Below are 23,284 nucleotides of genomic sequence, written 5' to 3'. Positions count from 1 at the left end.
GTATAGATCCAGAATTCTGAATCAGTAAGCTGACTTCTGCCCAACTGTCTGGCTATATTTTGAAGAAACCAATACGTGATGGCATTTCCATCACATGATGCTGATACGTTTGACTTTAACAAGCTAAAAAACAAAACAAAACTGAACTATTATTAATTTCATTACCAATCAATCTCCTGCTGTATATTGCGTAAGGCATTGGAATGGAGTCTTCAAACTGCTTCTACAAATTGCACGCCACACATCCTGATTTATCGACTGGTGTTATGAGATTGCTGTAATTAAAATGGGTTTGGGATTAAACAAATCAGCTTAAGTATAACTTGACTGGGATAAATCAACCTGCAATGTGTATTAATGAGAAATACTGATGCCATTGATTAATTGTGCTTATATTTTCAAAGCTTGTATTTAGCAAGAACAATTTGCCCTAGGAGGAAACTTTGAAGGGAGAATCGAGCATAATCTTTATCTCGGAATGAATTTTATCAGTTGACATGCACTGCATAACATCTCTTTGACTCCAAAGCCTACTGTTTTACAATACAATATTCAAAACTTAAGAGTATAAATGATAAAAATTAAATAAAAAAACCTGTAGTGAATAGTGAGTGTGTGCATACATGCATGCATGCATTCATATGGTAACACTTTAGTTTAAGCTTATTAGCATGCATTGAACTAGGATATTGGTTGTTTATTCCCTGGTGAAAAAAAAATGCTAAGTATACTTGCAACCAGAGTATGTTAATGATTAGTTTACATGAAGTGTGCTATTTGTAACTAATTTTGTACCAAGTATATTTTAGTTGTAATTAACTTGTAGTAAAGCATAACTAAATGCATTTAGTGTACTAAACTGGACCAACTTCACGTATACTTAGAGTGCTTTAAGTATATGCCTGTGTAGGGACTAATTACATGTTTGATTAGTAATATTAAAGTGTGTTTTTTTTGTTACAAGTACATTATGAGTGTCTTCGAAACATACAAGCAATATACCATAAATATACCAATATACCATCGGTGCACTTGCCCATGAGTCTATCGTGGTGTGAAATATTTGAGTATAAAGTAGGTGTATATAGGCTCATTAATACTTTCAATGCATTGTTACAATGATCATTTCCAGCACACAGTTAAAATATCATAAAATATATTTTTGAAAGTGCAAATAAATACACTTTTAAAAAATATTAATTTTCACTTCAAGCATATTTTAAGGAAATATATTTTTAGAATATATCTTAAAGTACAATTATTTTAAAGTGTGTTAAAAGTGAGAATAGGTAAAAGCATGATGTTAATATACTTAAATAATTCCCCGTTTGAGAACCACTGATGTATGGGAATATTTGCTGAGTACCTACCTTGAGGATGAGCTTCTGATACTTCTGTTTCAGCTCTTGTATGTCATCTGTTGGACAGGCACCCAGTATTGAGTACCAGTCTTTATGTAACGTTAGACCACAGGATTCTGCCATAATTCTGCAGAATACAAACAAAAATACAGAGGAAAGTATGAATTGTTTGCTCCAAACAACTGGCAAGTGCAGGACGATTATTTGAAATGTAATTTATAACCTGTATACATTCACATTGACCTTGTTAATCTTTAAAAGTAATGATTATATCATAGTAAACAACAGTTAAGACAGTCTGTCTTCAGCAGTCAGTTGGCAGGATGTACTGTATACAGCACGTGAAAAAGCATAAAAAACGATACAAAGTAAGAAAAACATATTATATTGTAGTATGATATGGTATAAGAGAACTGTCTCGCTTCCTACCCGAATATGAAGGCGTTTTCTCCGCTTCTATGCAGCTGTCGTCAGCGTTGGCCTTCCAGTCCATGCTGCTTCCTCCAGTGTGAGGGTTTGCCTCGCTCTTTAACGCACTGACAGAAACACGTATGCGTTGATCAAATAATATTTTAATCTGAACGAATTTTGAACTAGACAAATTGTGTAACATCACAAATAATAAGCACTTATGTTTGTAGTTGAACAATTTAATGTCTATTTTTGAGCATTTCACTGCTCTCAAAGACGGCGGAACTCCTCAAACTAACGTTTCTACACGGATGTATTAGAGAGAAACACGATAGCGGGTGCGCTGCTGCTTCTATGGAAACGGTGATGAAACATAGGGTCTGGAAGCAAACAGTTACAGCTTGCGACAGTTAGCTACTAACATTCAGAATTTATTTAAATTAGACCCTTTTTACTTTTTAGTCGGAAAATAGATAATGAATCACAAAAAATGATTCCAGAATGGTTCCTGATCACAATTATATTGGGATTATAACAAGTATCAGACATTCATTGATTAGTATGTTGGATTGTTGGGGGGTGGGGGTGGGGGACAGATGGCTGGACATGCAGACAGAAATATTGAAATTCAGAAAATATTTGTGGTAACGTTTGATAAAGTGCCATTATCCATTTTAATGAATACTTGATTTACCTGCAAAATCTTAAAGCACATCTATTGTTCAAATGCAGATACAAATACAAATACTGAGCTAAAAGAAAATAAAAAAGGAAATTAAAGGAAAGGAAACATATTATAATGGGAAGCCATAAAATATTGATATTTTGCTTTGACAAAATTACAACAACAAAAAAACACTTCTATATATATATATATATGTGTGTGTGTGATTGTGACAAGGGTTGTGAGAAAAGTTGGTGGATATTTGTTAATTGTGTTGGGAATTAACTAAAATATCATGTATGTCATAGTCTACAGAGGGCAGAAAAAGAAAGAAGAAAAAAATCACAATGTGCACACCTCAGCCACCGTCTCCAGCTGCTAATTAACAAAGTATTTAATGAGCACTGTGAAAGATGCTAAATGTAACAGAGAAAACAGATTGTTTGTCAAGCCATGTTTACTCAGTTTAGGTTTATTATGAAGCAATTAATAATTTCATGATGAAATTTACAGATTTTTTTGTTTGACATTTCAGATGTATAAGGCACAACAACAGATGTTTGTTTTCCTGTTTTACTGATGCATGTAATTCGTTTGTGTAATTCTACTTCTAGGGCAGGAAGAGTTGTGCTGTTGTAGTATCTTAAAAGTTGTCGAGAAAATACTACACTTTATTATAGAATGCTTTTCATTAGGTTGCATTAATTTTTGCTTCCCATTATATAAAGGCTATTTTTATATATTCAATATACGGAGGATGTCACTTAGAAAAGAAATTGAACAGAATTATAAATATATTTTATTTGTTAAACACTGTTGCTAATACTTCCTGGCTGCTGTTGTTATTTACAGACTCAGTAGGTGTTAACGAGAAAAGATTTTGACTGGCGTACATCTAACAACACCCAAATATCACTTTAATTACTGGAACTGAAAAGAAAACAAAGCAAACAGAAAAAACTTTAGCATGACATTGTGCAACTGTTCTAACGTATAATTATTTGTGCTAATTACTGATTTAGAAGTTGGGAAGAATTAAACAAAGTAATTAGCAAATGGCATTCTGATTAGTTTCAGCCTTGTTCTTGTGTATTGCGTGTGATGCATAAATCCATGAAGCACTCAGTGATCAAACGAGCAAACGCATCTTTTTGAGATCCGAAGGTCATTCATAAATTAAACCTTATTATTGGTTTAAAAAGAAAGTTCTACATGAACTTCTATAGAAAAAAAATACATATAATTGGGGGTAACGCATTAAAAGTAATTTGAGCTATGTAATCAGATTACTTTTTTCAAGAACAAACAAAATATCATTTTTCAAATATGTAACACAAGTTACTTTGTTTTCCCATATTGACTGTTAAAATTATTGTTTTTCTAGACTAAATGTGAGCATTAACTCATCTCAATCGCATAAAAACAGATTCAGTATTCCTCAAAATGGAAACTCACAAAAACCTGTTATTAAAAAACAAACAAGTGATCCCAGCCCAGGTGAGGAAATGTAACGCAAAAGTAACGTAATACATTGCTTTCCATAAAAAGTAACTAAGTAACACAATTAGTTACTTTTTAGTAAAGAACGCAATGCATCATTTTTAAAAGTAATTTTCCCAACATTGGTCCTAGATGATGCTAACTGGTAATACAGACTTCACCTACTTTAGAAGTCTAAAATTGTGGTTGAGCTTCATGCTAGAGGAGATCAGTTTTGAATGGTTCATATTTTGCAAGCCATGAAATGAAATAGATAAATAATTTCAGCCAGTTGATGTTGAAGCCAGAGACTATGAGTGATCAGTTTGTTCACTGACCCAGAGTTGAATTTCACCCTGAAATTTGGCTCTAGGAAACTGGCTGTTCCTGCTGTGTTCATAACTCTAGAGATTTATTCTTTAAAACTGTGGGCCAAAGAAGCTGTAGGTTACCTCGAAAAGTTGTTAAATGCTCAAAATAAAGAGCATTTTGGTTTATGGGAAAATTGGAAAAAAGGGCTTTCCAGCATGCATTACTTTCAAAATCTTTTTTAAAAAGTAAAGGTTCTTTATTGGCTTTGATGGTTGACGAATCTTTAATGGAAACTTTCCATTGCAAAAAAGGGTTTCTATAGTGTTCTTCATAGTCTTATAGTGTATTAAAATGTTCTTTACACTCAGAAAAAAAATTGTTCTTTTAAGAACTGTTCACTTAAATGTTTTCCTTGCAAATATTCCTCCCTGGCCAGCGTTTATTAAAAAAGTTGCCAGCCAGTGCTGTTTTCACAAAACTTTCATGGACCCCATATTTCATTGTAGCCTCTGTCTTTACCAAAAAATTAAAACTGTACACAGAACGTTTCCTAATGGTTATTTTTGTTATTATTTTGCAACCATAAAATACTGTTCCCAGAACATTGCAGCCAGGGTATTGAAAATGAAAACTAATTAAATTCAATGAATGTAAAATTAATCAATATATACTACTGAGTGGTTTAGATCACTTTATATGATGAACAGATTGAATTTAGGCTTTTAATTCATATATAAACATTCATCATTCGTCTCACACATCAGTTGTGGTAAACGGAAGCTCAAGCATGTTTGCTTGATGTGCAAGAACCAATGAGGTTCATTCTCGTCTTACTGTATGAAGCATGTTTGAGCTTCAACAAGAACCAATGAGGTTCATTCTCGTGCTACGCAGCATGTTGAAAAACTCAACAGTTTTTCAGCATCCTCATTCTTTACTTGTTCCTAATACTTAGTTGCATAGCTGCCAATGGAGGGACAGAAATCTCTCAGATTTCATTAAACAAAAATCTTCATTTGTGTTCTGAAGATGAACGAAAGTCTTATGGGGTTGGAACGACATGAGGGTGAGTTAAATTATCAACTATCTCTTCAAGAGTGTAAGGACTAAACATGAAGAAGTTATTAGTTGCAGATCAATGTGACCCTCATGCACACTTTGAACATATTCATCTCTACCAGAGAGTGCGTGGGTAGCTGCACTCTTGCAATGCCAAGACCCAGATGAAAACAATCTTTTGTTTGTAATAACCGTTGAAGGTGGAGTTTACACCATTGACCCATTGAGGTCAAACAGTTTTAAAGACAAGGGTACAAGGAATGTACTGAATATGCCATTACTCTGTCAACAGTATTATCAGAAATGAACTAATTTGACATTCAAACCAAGTTTAATATTGTTAACGATAAAAGCTAAACGATAAAAGATTGTTAACGACTTATAAAGTGAAAACCAACCATTTTCATTTCTTATATCTTATTTCTATATATAGATATATATATATACTGTATATATATATATATATATATATATATATATATTAGCATAATAGCCTCAATTGCATATCAGCAGTAGCTCCATTGAAAAAAAAAAGGTGTTTTCGGGGAGTTGTCTGCATCTCCGAATTCCTTGTGAACCCCTTTGAACACCTATATACGGGTACCATTTTTCTGCTACAAAAAGTTTACAGTAAAACCTTTTATTTACTTCAACTGTGACACACAAACCAGATCATATCAGCAGTTCAAGGCTTAGGATCCTCATCTGGTCATTAGGATAAAAATTATCCCCATGTTTGTTTTCAAAGCACTCCAGTGGCTATCAGGGAAATATTTGAATTCTGTGTGTGTGTGTGTGTGTGTGTGTGTGTGTGTGTGTGTGTGTGTGTATGTGTGCTTGTACTCATCATTTCCATAGGTGAGGCTCTGCGCTGCCCCCTGAAGGGTGCATTGAAACACCCTTTCTTCTCCATGAGTACCAACCACTTGTAATTCAAGTAGAGCGGGCAGCTTTGTCCCTCGGTTCACCGATTGTTCCCGGTCGACACGGATGCCCCCTAAATCAGTCTGAACGTAGCGCCCCCACCAACACAAGGGCAGAGACGTGAGAAGGGAAAAGAAGATCCAGGAGAAGAAAGGGAAATACAGTCTCTATGTCTTGGCCATGACATCCTGGTAGGAGAGAGGTATTCAAGGCCTTGAATGGCTGCCAAGCTTTAGGGTTGCCGTCTCAGTCTACATGGGGGGCCCTTTGGTTCATTCTGGCTGTTAACTCAAACACGGTTTACTTTCAGGGAGGGAAGTGGTCCCGGATAATGAATGTTGTTGTGGATGCGTGTCGCACCTGAGATGACACGGAGGTACCGCGGCGGAACGCAGCGCTGAAAGAGGTTCAAGTGAATGATGACGGATTAAAGAGTTATATCTCAGCACGACACGCACTGTACTCACAAGGCCTCGCCGGTTAATGCAAATCTACCACAATGGCATCCCCCGCGAAAGGGGCTTTGACCGACAGTAGTTTGGCAGGGAGCCACAAGCGAGGCAGCACCCCTGCCAACCGTCATTATCCTTGAGGTGAATTCCCCACCAGTGGGCCGCCCAACCGACCCAATGCTCTGTGCTCTCCTGGAGGAGGTAAGCTCCGTCCAGAAGCACTCAGCGCTCGTATTTGTTTTTCAATGGGAATGCCGACCACATGGGGAAAGCAGTCAAAGAGCTTTAGAAAGCATGGACATTTGGGAGTATTCGTACTGTTTAGAAACTCTACCAAAGAAAGGGTGTTTTCTATTCAATTAAGAGCAAGTGGAAACCACATAATCCTTTTCCTCTCCAACTCGTTTTCACTTAATTGAGTTTGAATCGAGAAAGTGGACACAATTTTTGAGGGGTTTGTTTTTTGCATTTTCACGCACACAACTGATTCGGTGTCATGGGAAGAGCTTTTCCATTATTAACATAAACCAAACAGAAAATATCCAAGGCATTACACTAAAATCACTGTAAAAAGTTATTTCCGTGATTTGTAATCACAACTTTTTTCCTTTGTCAAATCAACTACAATTAACTCAAAAATGTAAGGTTAATCCAACAATATTTTTTACAGTGAGTAGGAGCACGTCTTATCATGTGCACACACATATAACAGCACCATTTAAAATATATGTAAATGTTATTCATTTTTGTATATGTAATTAGGATAGGTTTAGGGATTGAAATGTGGTCCAATTTCTTTTACAGCATTACATTTTAATGCTTTAAAAAGATATAGAATGAGATATATGCATTCTCTTCAATGCAAGTGATCTTATATTGAGTTGTCCCTCTCCAAATGGGCTGTGCAAGAGATCATGTGCTATTTATCCTGGCCCAGGAGACGCCCAAAAAACAGTGCCATCTTACAGCCATGTTTATTTATGAGTCCTTTGCTGGGTGCCAAGTTTTACGGGCCGGAACTTCTGTGCTGCAGCTGTGTTTCCTTGGCTGGCTTTCATGGCGACACGCACGGCTGTTCTCTGAGCGCCCCGACACAGAGCGTGGTTGGCACGGCCCAGCGTAACTTTGCGCTCTGGCTCTTTGCTGGATCAGCAAGCTTTACCTAGCGAAATCTGCTGCTAGCGCTATGGGCTTTGACTGATAATCAATCTTGCGTGCCTGCTCGACAGTTGTCACTGGGACAGAGAGGCGGAGCAGGTGGCAGATGGGGCCTGTCTGCTGAGAGAGGAGACTCTAGGTGAGCCCAGGCCTGGCCCAGTGCAGAGAGGTTAACCCACCGCACAGATTTAGCTCTCTACTCCACAGAGGTTCAGAGGGGAAAACTGGGAACGGTATAGGTGTTGATAACCAGGGTTTAGAGCTAGTCTAACACTAAATCCAACAGAGGCCTTGTGTGAATAATCTATTTCGATTTTGGCCTTTAAAGTAATTTTGCTATCACAGGGGGCATATACATTGAATCAAGGATTAGCATAGGATTTGATAAAGTATGAAGATTTTAACCAAAAGTTTGAACTGGGGCAAGTTTTCAAATGTGTTTTAAATGTTATAAATTCATAACATTCGCTGCATGGCCAAACAATGATGTGTTTAATAATTGATTTGAAGACCCTATAATAGGGTGTTTAATGAAATTATATCGTGACAACTTACCCCATGCTGACATTATGATTTTCTCACAGCATAGGCTATTTAACTGGTCTTCTCTGCGTTTATGCATTAATTCTTTTTCAGGCTTTTAATAAACACAGGAAATTTTTTGAGACTGTAAAGTCAAGAATACTTTGTCCTTCAGACTTAATCATTTTTAAAATAAAAAATCTCCATATTTCTTGTTCTATAAAACAAAGCAGGCTCGCCCACATTTTGCGCACTAATAAAAACACACTTTTATACTTTCTCTCATGAACCACGTGTGAAGAAAACACAAGCGAGCCCGCCACAGGTGCGATGTGTGAGAAAAGGCCGAGCTGTCAGTCCGCGTTTTCCACTGTTTGCTCACGGAGCTGATGTGTTGTGACGGGTTGTGATTGACACTGGGAGGTGTGACTGGCACGAGTCTGTTTTTTTGGGTGGAAGAGGACAGGTTTACATCCTTCTAATTGCTGACTCGTCTCGACGGAGCGCGGGAAACCGAGGAGGAGACAGGTAGCGCGCTAACACTCCTTCTTGCGTCAAGCACGGGCTCGCGTGTAATTGCGCTGTCATTTTCTGTACTTCACGACAAGTCGGAGTTGTTGTTAAATGAACCACAGGGAAACGGGAATGTTCCCACCCGCACAGTTCGACATGCATGTTCGGTGAGAGAAAGGCGAAGCACTCCTGTGAGGCGTGATTAAAAACACATATCAATGAACTTCACCTTACAAGGCTTTTTTCTTTAACAGAAGGTGCTGATAAAATAGCTTATTTTTGGTTTGAGTACATATTTAAGGAAGTTTAATCACAAATTTAATAGTAATTAAACAAAGTAAAGGCCTATACTGAACAACACTTGACATTTTTATACATTAACGACTGAATGTCTTTGGTTTATTTTCTTAAAAGTGCTTTTTTTTTCTCTCTCATTAAAAGGTTTCTGACATAAAATTAATATAGGTCTGTTATTTTTGAAAAACATATTTAAAAAAAAGCTTACTTGATATTACATAAGCTTAAATTCAAAAGCCAATTAAATATGTTTAAAATGTTTTTACATTTTTGGGCTTTTCGGTTTAATTTTATGGGATAGTTGAACTTGAACCCTCAATCCAACACTTCGTAAACATGTCCTTAGCATGTCCAACTGCACCACTTGATAGTTATTCAATGTCAAGCAGGTCACCTCATGGTGGCCGCCATGATGAGATCAGATGACCAGTTTGATACAACTTGCTATCTCTGAGTGCTCTTTTAAATTGGTAACTGACATACTATGACTACACTGTAAAGAATTATATGATCAGTAAGTTAAACATCATCAAAAGTTAAGCAATTTTGAAACTTTTTTATATAAGTAATACAAGATTCAGCTCATTTTTTTAGTCAATTTTAAGTAATTTAATTTGAAGTGACTTAAACATCCAAGTTTATTGCAAAAACGTTTTTTCTACAGTGTAGTCACAATCTGGGATTTTTACCTTTTAATAACCTTTTAATAACCTTCACTATTTTTGTTTTAAATGGCACAACATATGTTTTTAGTGCAAATTTTGTGTTAAAATTATTATTTTTAAATTAATAATAGTTTTTCAAATGTAATTATAAAAAAATAAACAAAATGCTGCTGTGTAAAAAATATAGTTTTAGATTCTGTATAAAAGATCAGACCACAGGAAATGTTAACCCAAATTTTGCCACTTTTTAAAGTGAACAGATAGGGTTCATTACCCTAATAGAACCATAATTAATTTATATCATTGGATTTAGGGTAGGTCACGGAATCAGTAGTGTATGCAGGTTTGTACTGTTATAAGTAAATGAGTGTCAACATCATCTGAGAATAAGGCCTATTTTGCATGGGACAGGTTGGGCAGAAGCTGTTTAGGAATGTAGTGTGTGTGTGTGTGTTCTCGTCTCTGTGGAGCCTTGTCTCTGAGCTCTGACAAGCTGACTGGCACAGCTAATGGACTGATCATAATGCCTGTCTGAGGGCACTGTCTGTCACATGACACCAATGCCAAGTCATTAGATACAGCCTGGAGGCCATCAATAACACATACTACATAATAAAAGTCTTGTTGAAGCAAATGCACTTTATACCTAGATAAATAAAAGTAAACGGGGTTTGTCTTTTCACTTTCAATGTGAGATTAATACTATTTTAACACGCTGTACAAACCAAACCTAGTGCAATCTGATTGTAAAATGGATTGCTCTGGACTTTAGGCCGGTGATGGACTTATGTTCAACCATATAGAAAGTGTAAAAAGCAATATGTTGACATCTTAAATCACATTTTGTAATGTCTAGTCAGTATTTTTGTCAGCCACAATAATGTAATGTCTTGGAATGTGGAGGCTTTTTTCTCATCAAGTATTGATGCAGGAGCTATGTGATTCATTTGATTCATTTAATCTGTATATCCTAACAGGGAAGGGAACAAAGATTTAAAAAAAAAATTTTTTTTAGGGATTTACGATGATAATGGATATTCAATTGCGCATGCTCATTCTTTTTGTATTTTACAGTTAGATTACTTTTGTCATCTGCCATAAAACTACTGGATTATCAATATCAGCCATCATTTTAATTCAAAGAATTGACACTGGTCATTCCGAAGGGGTTAGAAACACAGTGCATTGTTTATTACAGGGCAGACCATCAGGAGTCATTACACATACACAGCTTAACTCCCTACTGTGTTGTTGATCATCTGTTCATATGATGTTAAAAGGTGAGAAGATGTGTTCATGCGAAATGTCTTGAACAAACTAGCACAGGAAAGGTCAGTAGGGCAGATGCCGGGAGCCCCATAAGAAGACTGATATTGAATCAGAAGGAAATAAGTTGATAAGTGGCAGAGCCGTGCTAAGGTGAATGTTAATTATAGCTAAATTGTGAAATTATTCCCACATGCTCTCAGCATCTGTTCCCTTCAGGAGCTCTGATTTATGGTTTCTATCAGCACAAGCAACCTGCTCCCCATACTTGTGATACACAGGAGCAAGATGACCATTCAGTGCAGGCAGAAGGCCAGCCCCATAAAGGCTTGTCTGTTGAGTATTACCTATTACCCAAATATTATTAGTGTTACGGAGTTGTTGCCAGTTGATTGGACAACCAATATACTACAACTTGGAACTATTGACCTTTAAGCTATAAACCTCATGTAAGGACAGTAAATCTAGTAATTATTTCCAAAATAAATCCTACGCACCATGATTAATACTGTATATTCTTGACAAAGAGGTATTCAAAATGTGTGGAATAGATTTTGCTCATTTTGTGGGCCTTGGTGTTTGACTTTTTCACACCATTTTCCCAACCTTTGCTAGTCAATTTTCAGGTCCTTTCTACCGCAATCCCTCAGAGAGCTTCTCCAAACACCTTTTGTGAAGAATCCCCAGCAGCATGCTTTAAAATTGCACAGAAAATCCCCCTCCAACGCTGTTCTGTTGAACGCGACTATATGGCATGCTACATTCCTTCTGCAAGACTAGACTGTTTTTATTCTTGTGTGATGGTTTGATGGAATGTGATGCACACGCTTAGCTATTTCACTGCTCTCGTGATATGTACAGTAATTCCCTCTTTCAACCTTATATGAATTTCAAAAGATCATTGAAGTGTTTTTTATCCCCTAATGCACAGACTGAATTCAGTGTTACAAGGAGTGCAGAGCTTTCAGAAGACAGGGATACTACAACTGATGCTAGCCTGTCATCTGCATTGGGAAACTTGAAAAACATATCAATTACAATAGAAACTCAATATTTCAGTCTTTTTGTCTGGTAACGGTTTCATGCACAACCACTACTGTTTGAGCTAAACAGAACTGTAGCAGAATTAATGGTCATGAAATCTATAAAATGGTCTTTTTTTTTTTCTCGAGTGGGCAACTTATTACAGACTTGTTTCCAAAATCTCATATTATGATATTTTATGCCTTAGTACAGTAAAAAAAACAACAACATGACATCATGATTTTTGCGTAAACATACAAGCCACTTTCAAGTCAAGTGGCGTTATCTATACGCATTTTGAGCTATCCGCGTGTATGTCTACGCTGTTAAATGTCTGAGCGATTCCGCGTCTATGTACACGCTGTTAAATGTCCGAGCGAAACGAAGCAAAATGTAGATCTACATCTGGGGAGCGATATTTTTTTTTTCCTAGGATGGTAGGGGAAGACTCATAAATGTTATTAACCCCAGTGACGGGTAGGTTTAAGGACGGGGTTGGGGTAGGTCATATATTTCAGCCCGTTCTCATTCTTTAGCGTCACATAGAACGCTATATGACAAAACGGCGCTATACTACGCACATCGCACCCTTTATCGTTAATATAACACACGAACCCAAGTCGTCATAAATCCTTTAGTGTAATATGAGACTACCCTACCCCACACCTAAACCTACCCATCACAGCGCGTGTTATATTAAAGATAACGGGTGGCATCTGCGTAGTATAGCGCCGTTTTGTCATATAGCATTCTGTATGACGCTAAAGGATGAAAATGCGTTGTATATTTATATATGCAGTAATGTAACGTTAGTCAACGGCGTTCATAAACATGCTGAAAAGCGATTATGCGATTAGATTATGCGATTAAATTGTCGTGAAAAATGGAAATACGAATTGGCGTGTCATTAATACGCCATTTCATGAGATCAGTCTGAAAAAAATGACATACAGCATCATCAAGGGAATTAGAGCAATAATCTTATAACTGGCTTCAGTTTTACACCTTCCAGATAACATCATGGAACGCCAATGCACGACTTTGCCACAAATGTTTTGAATGTTTCGAATAACCATGACAATATTAGCCTTTATCTATGCATTGTATCTATCTGGGTGATCTCAGCACGGTCCAATCAGATCAGCCCTTGTCTTGGTATGTTTGTGTGATAGCGTATACTGTAGTGACAGGCAATGCAGAAGAGAAGACAGGGTAGACAGTTTCCACATGCTAACATGCTCGCCTCCCGCACTATTTCTTCCCTGCACCTGGAGTGTAAGTGGATGCCGCTGAGGGGAATGACGGGCTTCACCCGCCGGTGCCAGGTCCTCACAGCCACCATGATGTGACTTGGCATGTAATAACGTGAAGTGACTGACAACCCGTCAGTCCTCTTTGTGTCAAAATGTCAGTCTAATCACACAGAGATCACTATAAGATCTATGAATCATGGGGCAGCTCCTTAAAGGTTGTGTATCACAAAATGTACATATTGGGTCTATGAGTTGTGTGAGAAAACTGTTTAAACCTTAGAAAATAAAGATTGTATGTTCTCTTAAAATCAATGTCAGTAATTGCAAGTCTTGCTATCCCTTTAACAATTTCGACGTTGGACCCATTTTCTTAGAACGGTACATTTAGGTGAGATAAGCAACTATCGCATGATATCTTCTAATAATGCTTTAAAGGAATATTCTGGGTTTAATAATGGTTACAGTCTATAGACCACTGATCAAATATCAGACAATATCATACCACACAAAAAAGCATTCCCTGTTTGGAAGACAAACAGTTTTACACTTACAGAGAAAATCCATTGGGCGAGCATATAACATTTTTTCCTCAGATGACCTGTAATATTCCTTTAACAAATTCCTGTGCAAATGAATAATACATATTTTTCAATTTTAAACAGTGTTAAATGCTAATTTCACCACAGCGTCCTGGTAAGGGCAGGCTCCATCCGTGGTAACTCATATGCAGAAGATCTCCTCTCCGACACCTTTAGAGCACTGGGGACTAGTCTGTCACTAACCTTTACTGTGGAGAACAACACTGTAGCCAAGTGTGATTGTGGTTACCAAACCCACACTTGCGAGCATACGCACACTTCAGCACCTCTGAACCTCCTTTGACTGTCACCTGCTTTGGTCCTAAGTCTAATTCAATATTTTTTTCCCTTTCTTTCCAGGCATACTTGGGTCCCAAAAAAGACAAGTCAAAGGACTCCAGTTTTATTGACACTTGGAAGTACAAAGCAGAGCCAAATTCTGTATTCTTAAAGACGAAGTAGCTTCACAGGACTGTTTCTGTCTCTACTGAATCATCCCATCTTGGTGGAATCAAACACAAAGCAACAAGTCGCAGCGTAGCTCCCTGTTTGTACAGTAGCATGCATTATTTATGAGGCAACCTGTGCTGTGTGCATCCAAAATCAAATAAGCCTCCTTGTATTACAGCACTGTTCTGTTAACCCTCCACCCACCCTGTCACCCACCCCATTGCCAGTCAGCAGCATGTGCGTTTGAGTGGATTTGTAAAGAGTAAAGGATATAAATATGTTGGGAAAAGACCCACACATCCCATACAATTTGGGTCCCATTGGAGTTCAGGGAGCGTGTGATCGGCGGAGTGCCTCTGAATGTCCTCCTTTAGGGCCCATGCTGCTTGGAGGCTGGGCCCCAACATGTCTTTCCCCCTTCCCTCTATCTACACAGCAAACCTCCTTCACTCTCAATTTAACCCGAAATCTGATGAACCCTCTCTGCCTCGTCTCCCCCACGCACGCATACACAGACACTAACACCGGATTTCATGGAAGAAAGAGTAGATACAGTTGCGAGTTGATCAATCAGCAGGCGTGAACTGAGGCAGAAAGGCATTAACAATTCACATCGTTCTCAGTCCACTCGCCCAAGCAGAAGATTCCGGCAGCATATCTAATGCACAGCTACCTCACTTTATATAAGGGCAGCCATGACTCACAAGCTATTCTGCAAAAGTGTGCATTGATTTAGGGGGAGGGAAAGGATGGGGAACTCTCAATTGCCTTGCCACCATCCATATTAGCGTTGCACCTTATCCAGGCAATTAAAACATCGCTCAGGATCTTGGAAGGACCTGTCTTCAGAGCTGGGGCAGACTCTTTTGAACAGCTTTTTCATATGGCCGTGGTGAAGATGCCCCATCTAAATACTTTGTTGGCCACCCCCTCAGGTGAGCGCTGTCAATTTAATGGGATAACTGCAGAGCAAAGCAGCTGTGAGAGATTTTGCTTAAAGTTCATCAGTGGTGCACTTGTCACTCTCCTCAGTACCGTGGCGAGACAAATTCAGAGAGGCATCGATATTTAGAAGAAGAAGGGTTTAAATCAGGCCCCTGAGGGACAGAGCAAGCCTCGACAGCCAGGCCAAGTGTCGACACTTGAAAGGACGGCCGTCATATACTGTAGGACCAACTAAAAATGTGTGTGGGGTGTAGAGTCAAAAAGTTGGGTCCTCTTTAAATGACTTGTCCTTATCCGAATGTATCTTGTGCGCTGTAACGTTAGTGGTTCTTATCTGCATCTCATTTACAACAGAGGCTGGCATCAGGCATACAGCCATTGCATGTCAAAACTTGCAAATTGAATGTATGTGTGACTGATGGGTGCTGCAAGTCTTCCATAGAGAGAAACACACAGCTCCTTTTTTGTTGTTGTTGTTGTTTTCATTTTAACACCAACCAAAGCTGTTGTAGATGAGCTTGGCAGGGCGTTAACTTGGCGGAAACATGCTCACTTCGCCCTATGGTTGGTTAGTGTGAAGCACTGTTGTTAAGCATCATGGTTCACTGTTACCTTTCGGGGAATCTCAATAACTTGTGAGGCTGACATAATCTTGCTTTTCACTCACATTTATTCATTACCTCTCTCTCCTTCTCCACCTCTCTCTTTTCTTCCTCTCCACTCACCTTTCTTCCTCACCCACTCGGGGTTGACAGAAGGCCCCTTGTTCAGATGCACACCGGGCTTCACACAGTTTTTCATTCCCCAACAATGAAAGGAGCTTTCAGCAAGGCTGGTTCCAATTCATCTGTGATAAATGAGAAGATAAGGCAATCAGAGCACACCATGACACGGTGTGCAGCTAGTTAGGCACACTTCGAGCCCATTCAGGTGTGCCTGTGAGTCCTGACGTTGGGGGGGCCCTCTATATATACGTACACAGTCCTGATGGTGGCCAACACTCGGGCAGGAGCGGGATGTTGGGTTCTTAGTGTAGATTCTTTCTGTTGACAGGTCAGGTGTTGCGGCATTAAATGGATCAGAATGCATGAAGTATGGAAGAGAGAAGATGCTCTTATTGCATGTCTCAGTATTGCATGGACAGTTGAGGAGGTCAGTATTGGAGGCATCTATGGAGGCCTCTGAAATGGATGTCTATGTGCGGGGTTCACAAAGGCCTTTTGAAGAGGGTCACTTGGGTACACCTGAGACAGGTAAGTGAATGGTTTGGACGTTGGCACAGTTTTACTTTAAATTGACAACCAAGTAACGAAGTATTGTTTAATTCCTTTAGATTGAAGTACGCCAGTTTAGATATGGTTCACTGGCATGGCAGGTGTCTTAACGTTTTCTTCCCACACAAATAGAAAGCAGCTAAACTAATTTCAACTTTGCAACCTAAAGGAATTCCTTAACTGTCTATTGGAATTCCTGCCGTTGACTGATATGTCTAAACTGTTATCAGCTTTCTCACGTGATGGGAAGGGCCAGGTTCACTCGAAGTTGAAGAACTTAAGATGGACGTCATGTTAAACTAATCAGCAATTCTGAGATTTAAATATTCTTTTGCCCAAAGGTAATTTGATTTCTAAACGAGTTAATTACATGTGTGGGTGCTTTAGACTGAAGGTCAGCCAAGTTTGAAAATCTTTTACGTATTCAGATGGCAAAACTGTTCTTTCTAATATCATTTAAATGTTTGTACATAAGTTTTGTATCCCTCAGAATCTCCTCTTCCATTGCATGCTGTCTTCTAAAACCAGATCTTTACCTCTAGTTCACTACCCCATTCCTGTCAGGTTCATCACGTATCTTTCTTTTGTGTTTGCACATGAGTATTAGACATAATCATGCATTTAGAAGGGAAGTTCAGTTCAGTTACCACATCTGGTTGACGGGTATGTCCTGTCAAATTAACAATACCTTTAGAATGGTGATGCTGAGTAAATGTGACTAACCAAGCATATTTGTGTGTGTGCTTGTACAAGTGTGTTTAGGGTGGGGTGTAGAAGGACAGAATATTATTGTGGGAGTTGCTAGTCAGTGTTTGTAGACAAATAGGCCTGCAGCTTGGTGATGGTTCTTCTCAGACTGAATGGTGGAGGCCAGCGCTACTAGCTCTCCGATCATTCACCATTAGAAAGTGGGAGTTTTTTTGTTGTACTTTGCTTATAATGCTTATAGTTTGAACATTTGTTTTGAATTCCCAATTCTTTTTGTCTGAAATAGTTCAGAAATTGGATATATATATTCAGTATTCTTTTTTTCTTCACCTTGTCAAATGATCTTTGTACTATTCAAGCATCTAATCATGATAGAATTATATATACTGTGGCTCAGAACACACATAAAAAAAACCTGTACTTTATTTTAATGGCCTTCCCTGCACTAATTAGAAAGTTTTTGAATGAACTTCTTCATTAAGGATCAGGGTGTGAGATTGACAGCAATAGTGCATCTTAAACTTCTGACAGCTTTAAGTGCCATAACCCATAGACGTCTACACCTTGATTAAATGAAGTGAAAATTGTATTCTCGTCTCGCTTGATATGAAAATGGAATTTGCTATCATGAAATATACACAGTTGTCACTTCTTAAAAAGGTGTCAGCAATTTGCTTCACTGGGTAAGGTGAATATTTGCCATGACAGGAGAAGAAGAAAAGGTTTGAGAGAAAAAGACGGGGGGAAGGGGGGGAGTGTGATGTCTGTGATCAATGAAAGACTTCATTGCATTGCGCTTCGTTGCTTTTTAAATAAGAGAATATAGATCTCTAGAGTTTCTCAGGTTTGTGGCATCCATATTTCGGGTGGCATAACAACACTGCCACCTAGAGACTGATGACTATTGCTGAGAAATCTGACTTGATGTGTGTGGTTGTGCGTGTGTTTTTTTAGCGGAGACAGATGCACTCATTCCCACCTTTTTTTCACCCCTCTATGGACACAAAACACATTTGTATGATGTTCATTTTATGCTACAACACATGGTGGTTTTATTTGAATTCCGAATTGAATTCCTAGTGTAATAACAAAGAAAAAAACTTTTTGCTTTTCTCTTTGCAGTCAAATTATATGGTTTTAGCCAATTGTCTCCCAGTGTTCAATCCAAAATATTGCTCTTTGACAATGTTAAACTAGAAAAAAAAATGCAAAATGCTTGGTTGGAAGTAAATTGCAGTTATTGAGCTTCAAAAGAGCGAGTGAAATTTGTTTGGTTTAATTCTGAAACAGTGCCATAATTTGCTCAAAACACCACTTAAATATCTTTTGTATAGTTACTCAAAAGTTACTCTAACATCAAAGTGTTCTGTTTGGAACAGTTTAAAAACCATTTAGAAATAAATAGTCAAAATTGTTGTTTTATTTGCCAATTGCGTTTCTCTCACAGTTATATGTTTAGACCCCAAAATCAAGCCAAAACTGCTGTTGATTGCAGTCAATATGAAGTTGCCTCGCAGGGATTCGCAGACCTGTCAGGTGTGCCAAACTACTAATGAGCAAGACTGCGCATCTAGCCATCCATCTGCGGAGCGGGCCTGCTGAACACCCTCAACCCAGCTGCTCCCTTCTCATGAAACAGGTGAGTCAGGCAGGGACAGGGTGGTGTGTGCAAGCCCACGATCCCCAGGAAACCTGGTCTCCGCATTGGGATCAAAGATCAGTTGTTTCAGAGAAGTGGTCTAGTCTGGTGCTTTGAAGATGGAGCAGGAGGGGATCTGGTTGTGTTGAAGCCAGGTTATAGAGCAAGAGTTATGGGCAGGAAGCAGACTAGCCACAGGGATGCTGGTGGGATTGAATGGGGTGAGATGGGCGGCACAACTGTGTGTGTGTGCTATTTTTGTGCATATCCACTGACATTAGAATTAATTTAGAAGACGGTTATTTTATTCAGAATTCATTAAATTGATTAATATTCAGAACCAGTTCCAGTATTGTATCTTCAACCACTGAAAACTGATATCAAAAAACAATAGTTAATTTAGTACTTGAAAATTTATTGACTTCAATTGATTTGTACTTCCACTAAGGATCATATTTTAGAATGTAATTCAAAGAAAATTTACTTTAAATGCATTTTAAATAAAACAAATATACACTCTAAAAATGCTGTTTTTTTAACCCAGCTTTGGGTCAAATATGGACAAACCCAAACTTTGGGTTAAAAATGTAATTAAAAAATGTAACCTGATGGCTGGGTTTGTCCATATTTGACCCAAAGTTGGGTTAAAACAACCCAAGATTTTTTAGACTGTACAATTGTTTTTTAACAGGTGTAATGTACCTAGAAAATCTTCTTTGTGAGTGCACATTAGTTTGTACATGTTCATACACTACAAAATGTTGGGGTGTTTTAAACCGAAAAGTTGGGTCAAATGTGGACAAACCCAAATGTTGGGTTTAAAATGCAATTAAAAAATGTACAGTTGAATTTTTTAACCCAATATTTGGGTTTGTCCATATTTTACCAACAACCAACCCAGCATTGTTTAGAGTGTATCTTTCATGTCAGTTTCTCTGTTAAAGTTCGATTAATTTTTATGTTTTTAAAGTAAGATTCCATTTTGTGTCTGATGGCTCAACTTCTAGTTTTGTTTCATGCGATATTGTTAGGTTTAGTGTTCTTAGTGTAACCCTGGTCTGCCCTGTCATATTGATTCACCCTCTGCAACGTAGGTGCTATTACAACTGGGGTTCAATGGTGTATCTCCAGCAATACTGTGAAATGTCACTGAACATGAGGCTGACTGTGGAGCTGATTTTCATACGTCTAAAGAGATCAGAGCTGTTGCGCTTGGGAATATGGTTTAAAGCAATTGCATATTATTGTGAGCCTACCACATGTAGTTTTGTCCCCACCAGGATAGACAATCACAGTAGGTTTCTTTATTGTGAATATCACCACCTAATGATTTATGGAAATTCTGCATTTGTATTGCATTGCATCAGAATGTCAAGGCTGTTTTGAGAGTGAGCTTGGTGTTGGAGATGTTGTGGGCCGTTGGACTGAATTCTTGATTAGTGCGTAGAAGAAAGAAAAACATTACAGGAAGGAAAGTCTGGTAAACAGATGTCAGAAATTATGAGAAAAGTATAATCGGTTTAGATTACTTTGACATATTTGGGCCGCTTGTTGTTTCTCTATAAGACTTCCAAAGACAGAGGAAGAAACTTTACAGAATCATTGTGATTTATACAATTCTACAGCCTTTTGTTGTCTGAAGTTATGAAGCCCTGCAGTAATGTCCAGTACACCCACACACAATTCACAGACAATAACACTCTGCAACCTGAGATTGTCCAATTCCAACAGGCACCTGTCAGGATGCTGCAGCCCTGTCGCCGTGTGGAAAATTCCCATTCAATTGCTCTCTCCCGAATGTATGTACAGAGAGTACCAAGCAAATTATGTCAAAGAAATAACTTTTTCTCTCGGACAAAAATTACTTCCTGTCTTGAACTCTTACCTAAAATAATGGAAGCCAACTTCCTTGTGCAAAAAAAAATGTAAAAAGGTGAGACAAATTGGGAGATTCCACCATATGAGAGTCACTTACTTATGATTGTTACTTTGCAAGTTACAAAATATAAAGCCCCAATTGTGAGAGATGCCGCTCTTTACTTTATTATTTATTTCACTCAAAAATTGCTTCAATAGCTGCTATTTAATATATGTAGAAAGTAAATATTTTTGAGAAAAAAACACTGTTTTGAGAATTATCATCATGAAACCAATTAAAGCAACTAAACCAAAAATAAATCAAAAGAAACAAACAGTTATATTTTACATGTCCGAAACTTCTTTTCCACCAATGTTTTACTTTATCTCCAAAATCCCTTTCCCAAAGATAACATACTTAATACAATAATGAAGAAAGTATATTTCCTCATCTTCTAGTACAACAGGATCTTTATTTAAACATCTTGAATGATAGCCTGTAATTCACCTCCTTGGTGTCAGCAAGACTCGTATAAAAAAGCGTAAAGCAGTTGTGGTGTGGGGTTTTAATTGAAGCTCTCATGCACAACGAGCCGCTCTATAGGATCAATGTCAAGACCTGCGGAGGCCGGGGCATCTGAGCAGTGCTCCCTCACAGGCGCAGGATGGCTGGAGCGGTGACGAGCTTCTAATTGTGCTCCACAGAGAGCGAACACCCCTGTGGACGAAAATGAAAGGGCGCCCAGCCTGGCTGCATCTCTATTGTGTGAAAATAAATACATACAGTCGCTGCCCAGGGTGTGAAATAACACACCAGCCGTCGGATTTCACTGGTCATTTCACCCCCAGCTGCAGGGCCCAAAACAAAACGACATTGTCTTAAACGGTGAGAAGGGAGAGACTATTGTGTTTTTTTAAGTGGGGACCTTGCTAAGGTTTACAATTTATCCAATAAAGGTTATCCATTTCAGAATGGAAACCCGGAACCGGAAAAACCGGTAAACCGGAAGACCGGTACCATACCAAAATTGATAATACCGTCTTTCTCTTTGTTATGTTATGTGGAGTGCCTCCACATACGTTTTCAGTAACATTTCCTCTAAAAGACCTCCAAAAACAGAGGAGGAAACTTATTGAAGTTATGAAGCACGTGTTTTACTAGGATATTGGCTTTTTAGTACTTATAAAGCACATATTAATGCCTCATTCTGCATAATCATATTCTACATCCCTTAATCCTACCCAATACCTAAACTTAACAACTACCTTCCTAACTATTTATTAGTTTATTAAGGCAAAAGTCGTATTTAATTAGTTAATAGTGAGAATTGGACCCTAATCTAAAGTGTGACCAAATTTTCAAATGTAAAACTTAACAGACCAGTACTGTAAATGTGGTAAACCATGACATTTTGGTCATGTCAAGTGAATTTGGATGAACCACACTAGAAGTCGTTGCACAATTCCAATAAATGCACAACTTTTACCACTCAATCTACTGAATGTCAACATGCCCACTTGCTACGTTGATGGGCAACAATAAACAGCTTACCTTAAGGAACTATATTACTTGTTGATTTTTGCCACAGTTTTGTAGAAGCAACAAGCCATTTGAGTCTATAGTGATTCATTAGGCTTTATAGGAACACTCGTATCCTGTGGTGAAATTGCTGTGAAACACGTCCTTTTGTGGCTTGTTGCTTTGATAGAACCTACCTTTGCAAATTGATTTCAAACACTGGCCATTTCTGTAGCCATTTTACTGAAATGGTGAAGAAGGTGTCGTTAGCATGGCAGCCAAATGCCTTTCTTGGGTCTATTTAATAGACAAGTAAAAAATATGACATTTCAGATTGATTTGCTCTTTTAGTGTCAGCAGAGACATTTTCTGCCCTCGCAAACCACATCTCAGCCTTCTCTAAATAACTAGCTTGTCACCCAAACAGGAGTGTTAATGTAGGTCCTACGACAACTGTCTGATTTATTGTCCGATTCACTCAAGACGACGACAACAAAAGGCTGATGTTTCTTTTTTCCCTTACACCCAATTTAGCAGCCACCCGTTTAAGTGGCATTGTCCTGAACAGCATGGCAAGCGAAGAGATGTGGGCCGTCTGCTTCTTGTCACTTCCTATTATTAAGAAGGCGCTCCGTGGCACCTGGGGGAATGCCAGTCTCCGCTGCTCCCATCAGAAATCTGCATAACACTGCCTGATGGCTGTGGCCGACCAAACGTCCAAACACAACCTGTCATGTCTCAATGTTACCCAGTATGCCATGAGCAGCGCTGGGCCTGGGGACGCTTTCCAGCGCCCTAACACTCGATGTCTCCGTCAACCACACTAAACCAGCTCTACAAATAAGAGAAGTCACCAGGCATATTTTTACTGCCAGGCCAAGCACAACAGCCTCTCGCCACTACCGCCAGTCTTAACAGGAAACTACGAGGTTTCAGCAGTGGTCCGTTTGTCACA

The 23,284-nt window shown here is 38.5% G+C and overlaps 1 protein-coding gene across 1 annotated transcript in view; it reads right to left on the bottom strand.

Moving 5' to 3' along the window:
• Window positions 1-23,284, bottom strand: part of dnajc24 (DnaJ heat shock protein family (Hsp40) member C24) — a 65,808-nt gene that overhangs the window by 10,381 nt on the left and 32,143 nt on the right. The window contains exons 2-3 of the mRNA XM_089127702.1: window positions 1,791-1,897; window positions 1,371-1,488 (exon numbers count right to left, since the gene is read on the bottom strand). Of these exons, the coding sequence (XP_088983828.1) occupies window positions 1,371-1,484 (114 nt within the window). The 5' untranslated portion in view covers window positions 1,485-1,488; window positions 1,791-1,897. The remainder of the gene's footprint in view (window positions 1-1,370; window positions 1,489-1,790; window positions 1,898-23,284) is intronic.

Source organism: Pimephales promelas, chromosome 25 (genome assembly GCF_988280905.1).
Source record: "Pimephales promelas chromosome 25, fPimPro1.hap1.1, whole genome shotgun sequence".
Lineage (NCBI taxonomy): Eukaryota > Metazoa > Chordata > Actinopteri > Cypriniformes > Leuciscidae > Pimephales > Pimephales promelas.
The sequence above is the reverse complement of the archived record's forward strand: the minus strand, read 5'-3'. Positions and strand labels throughout refer to the sequence as shown.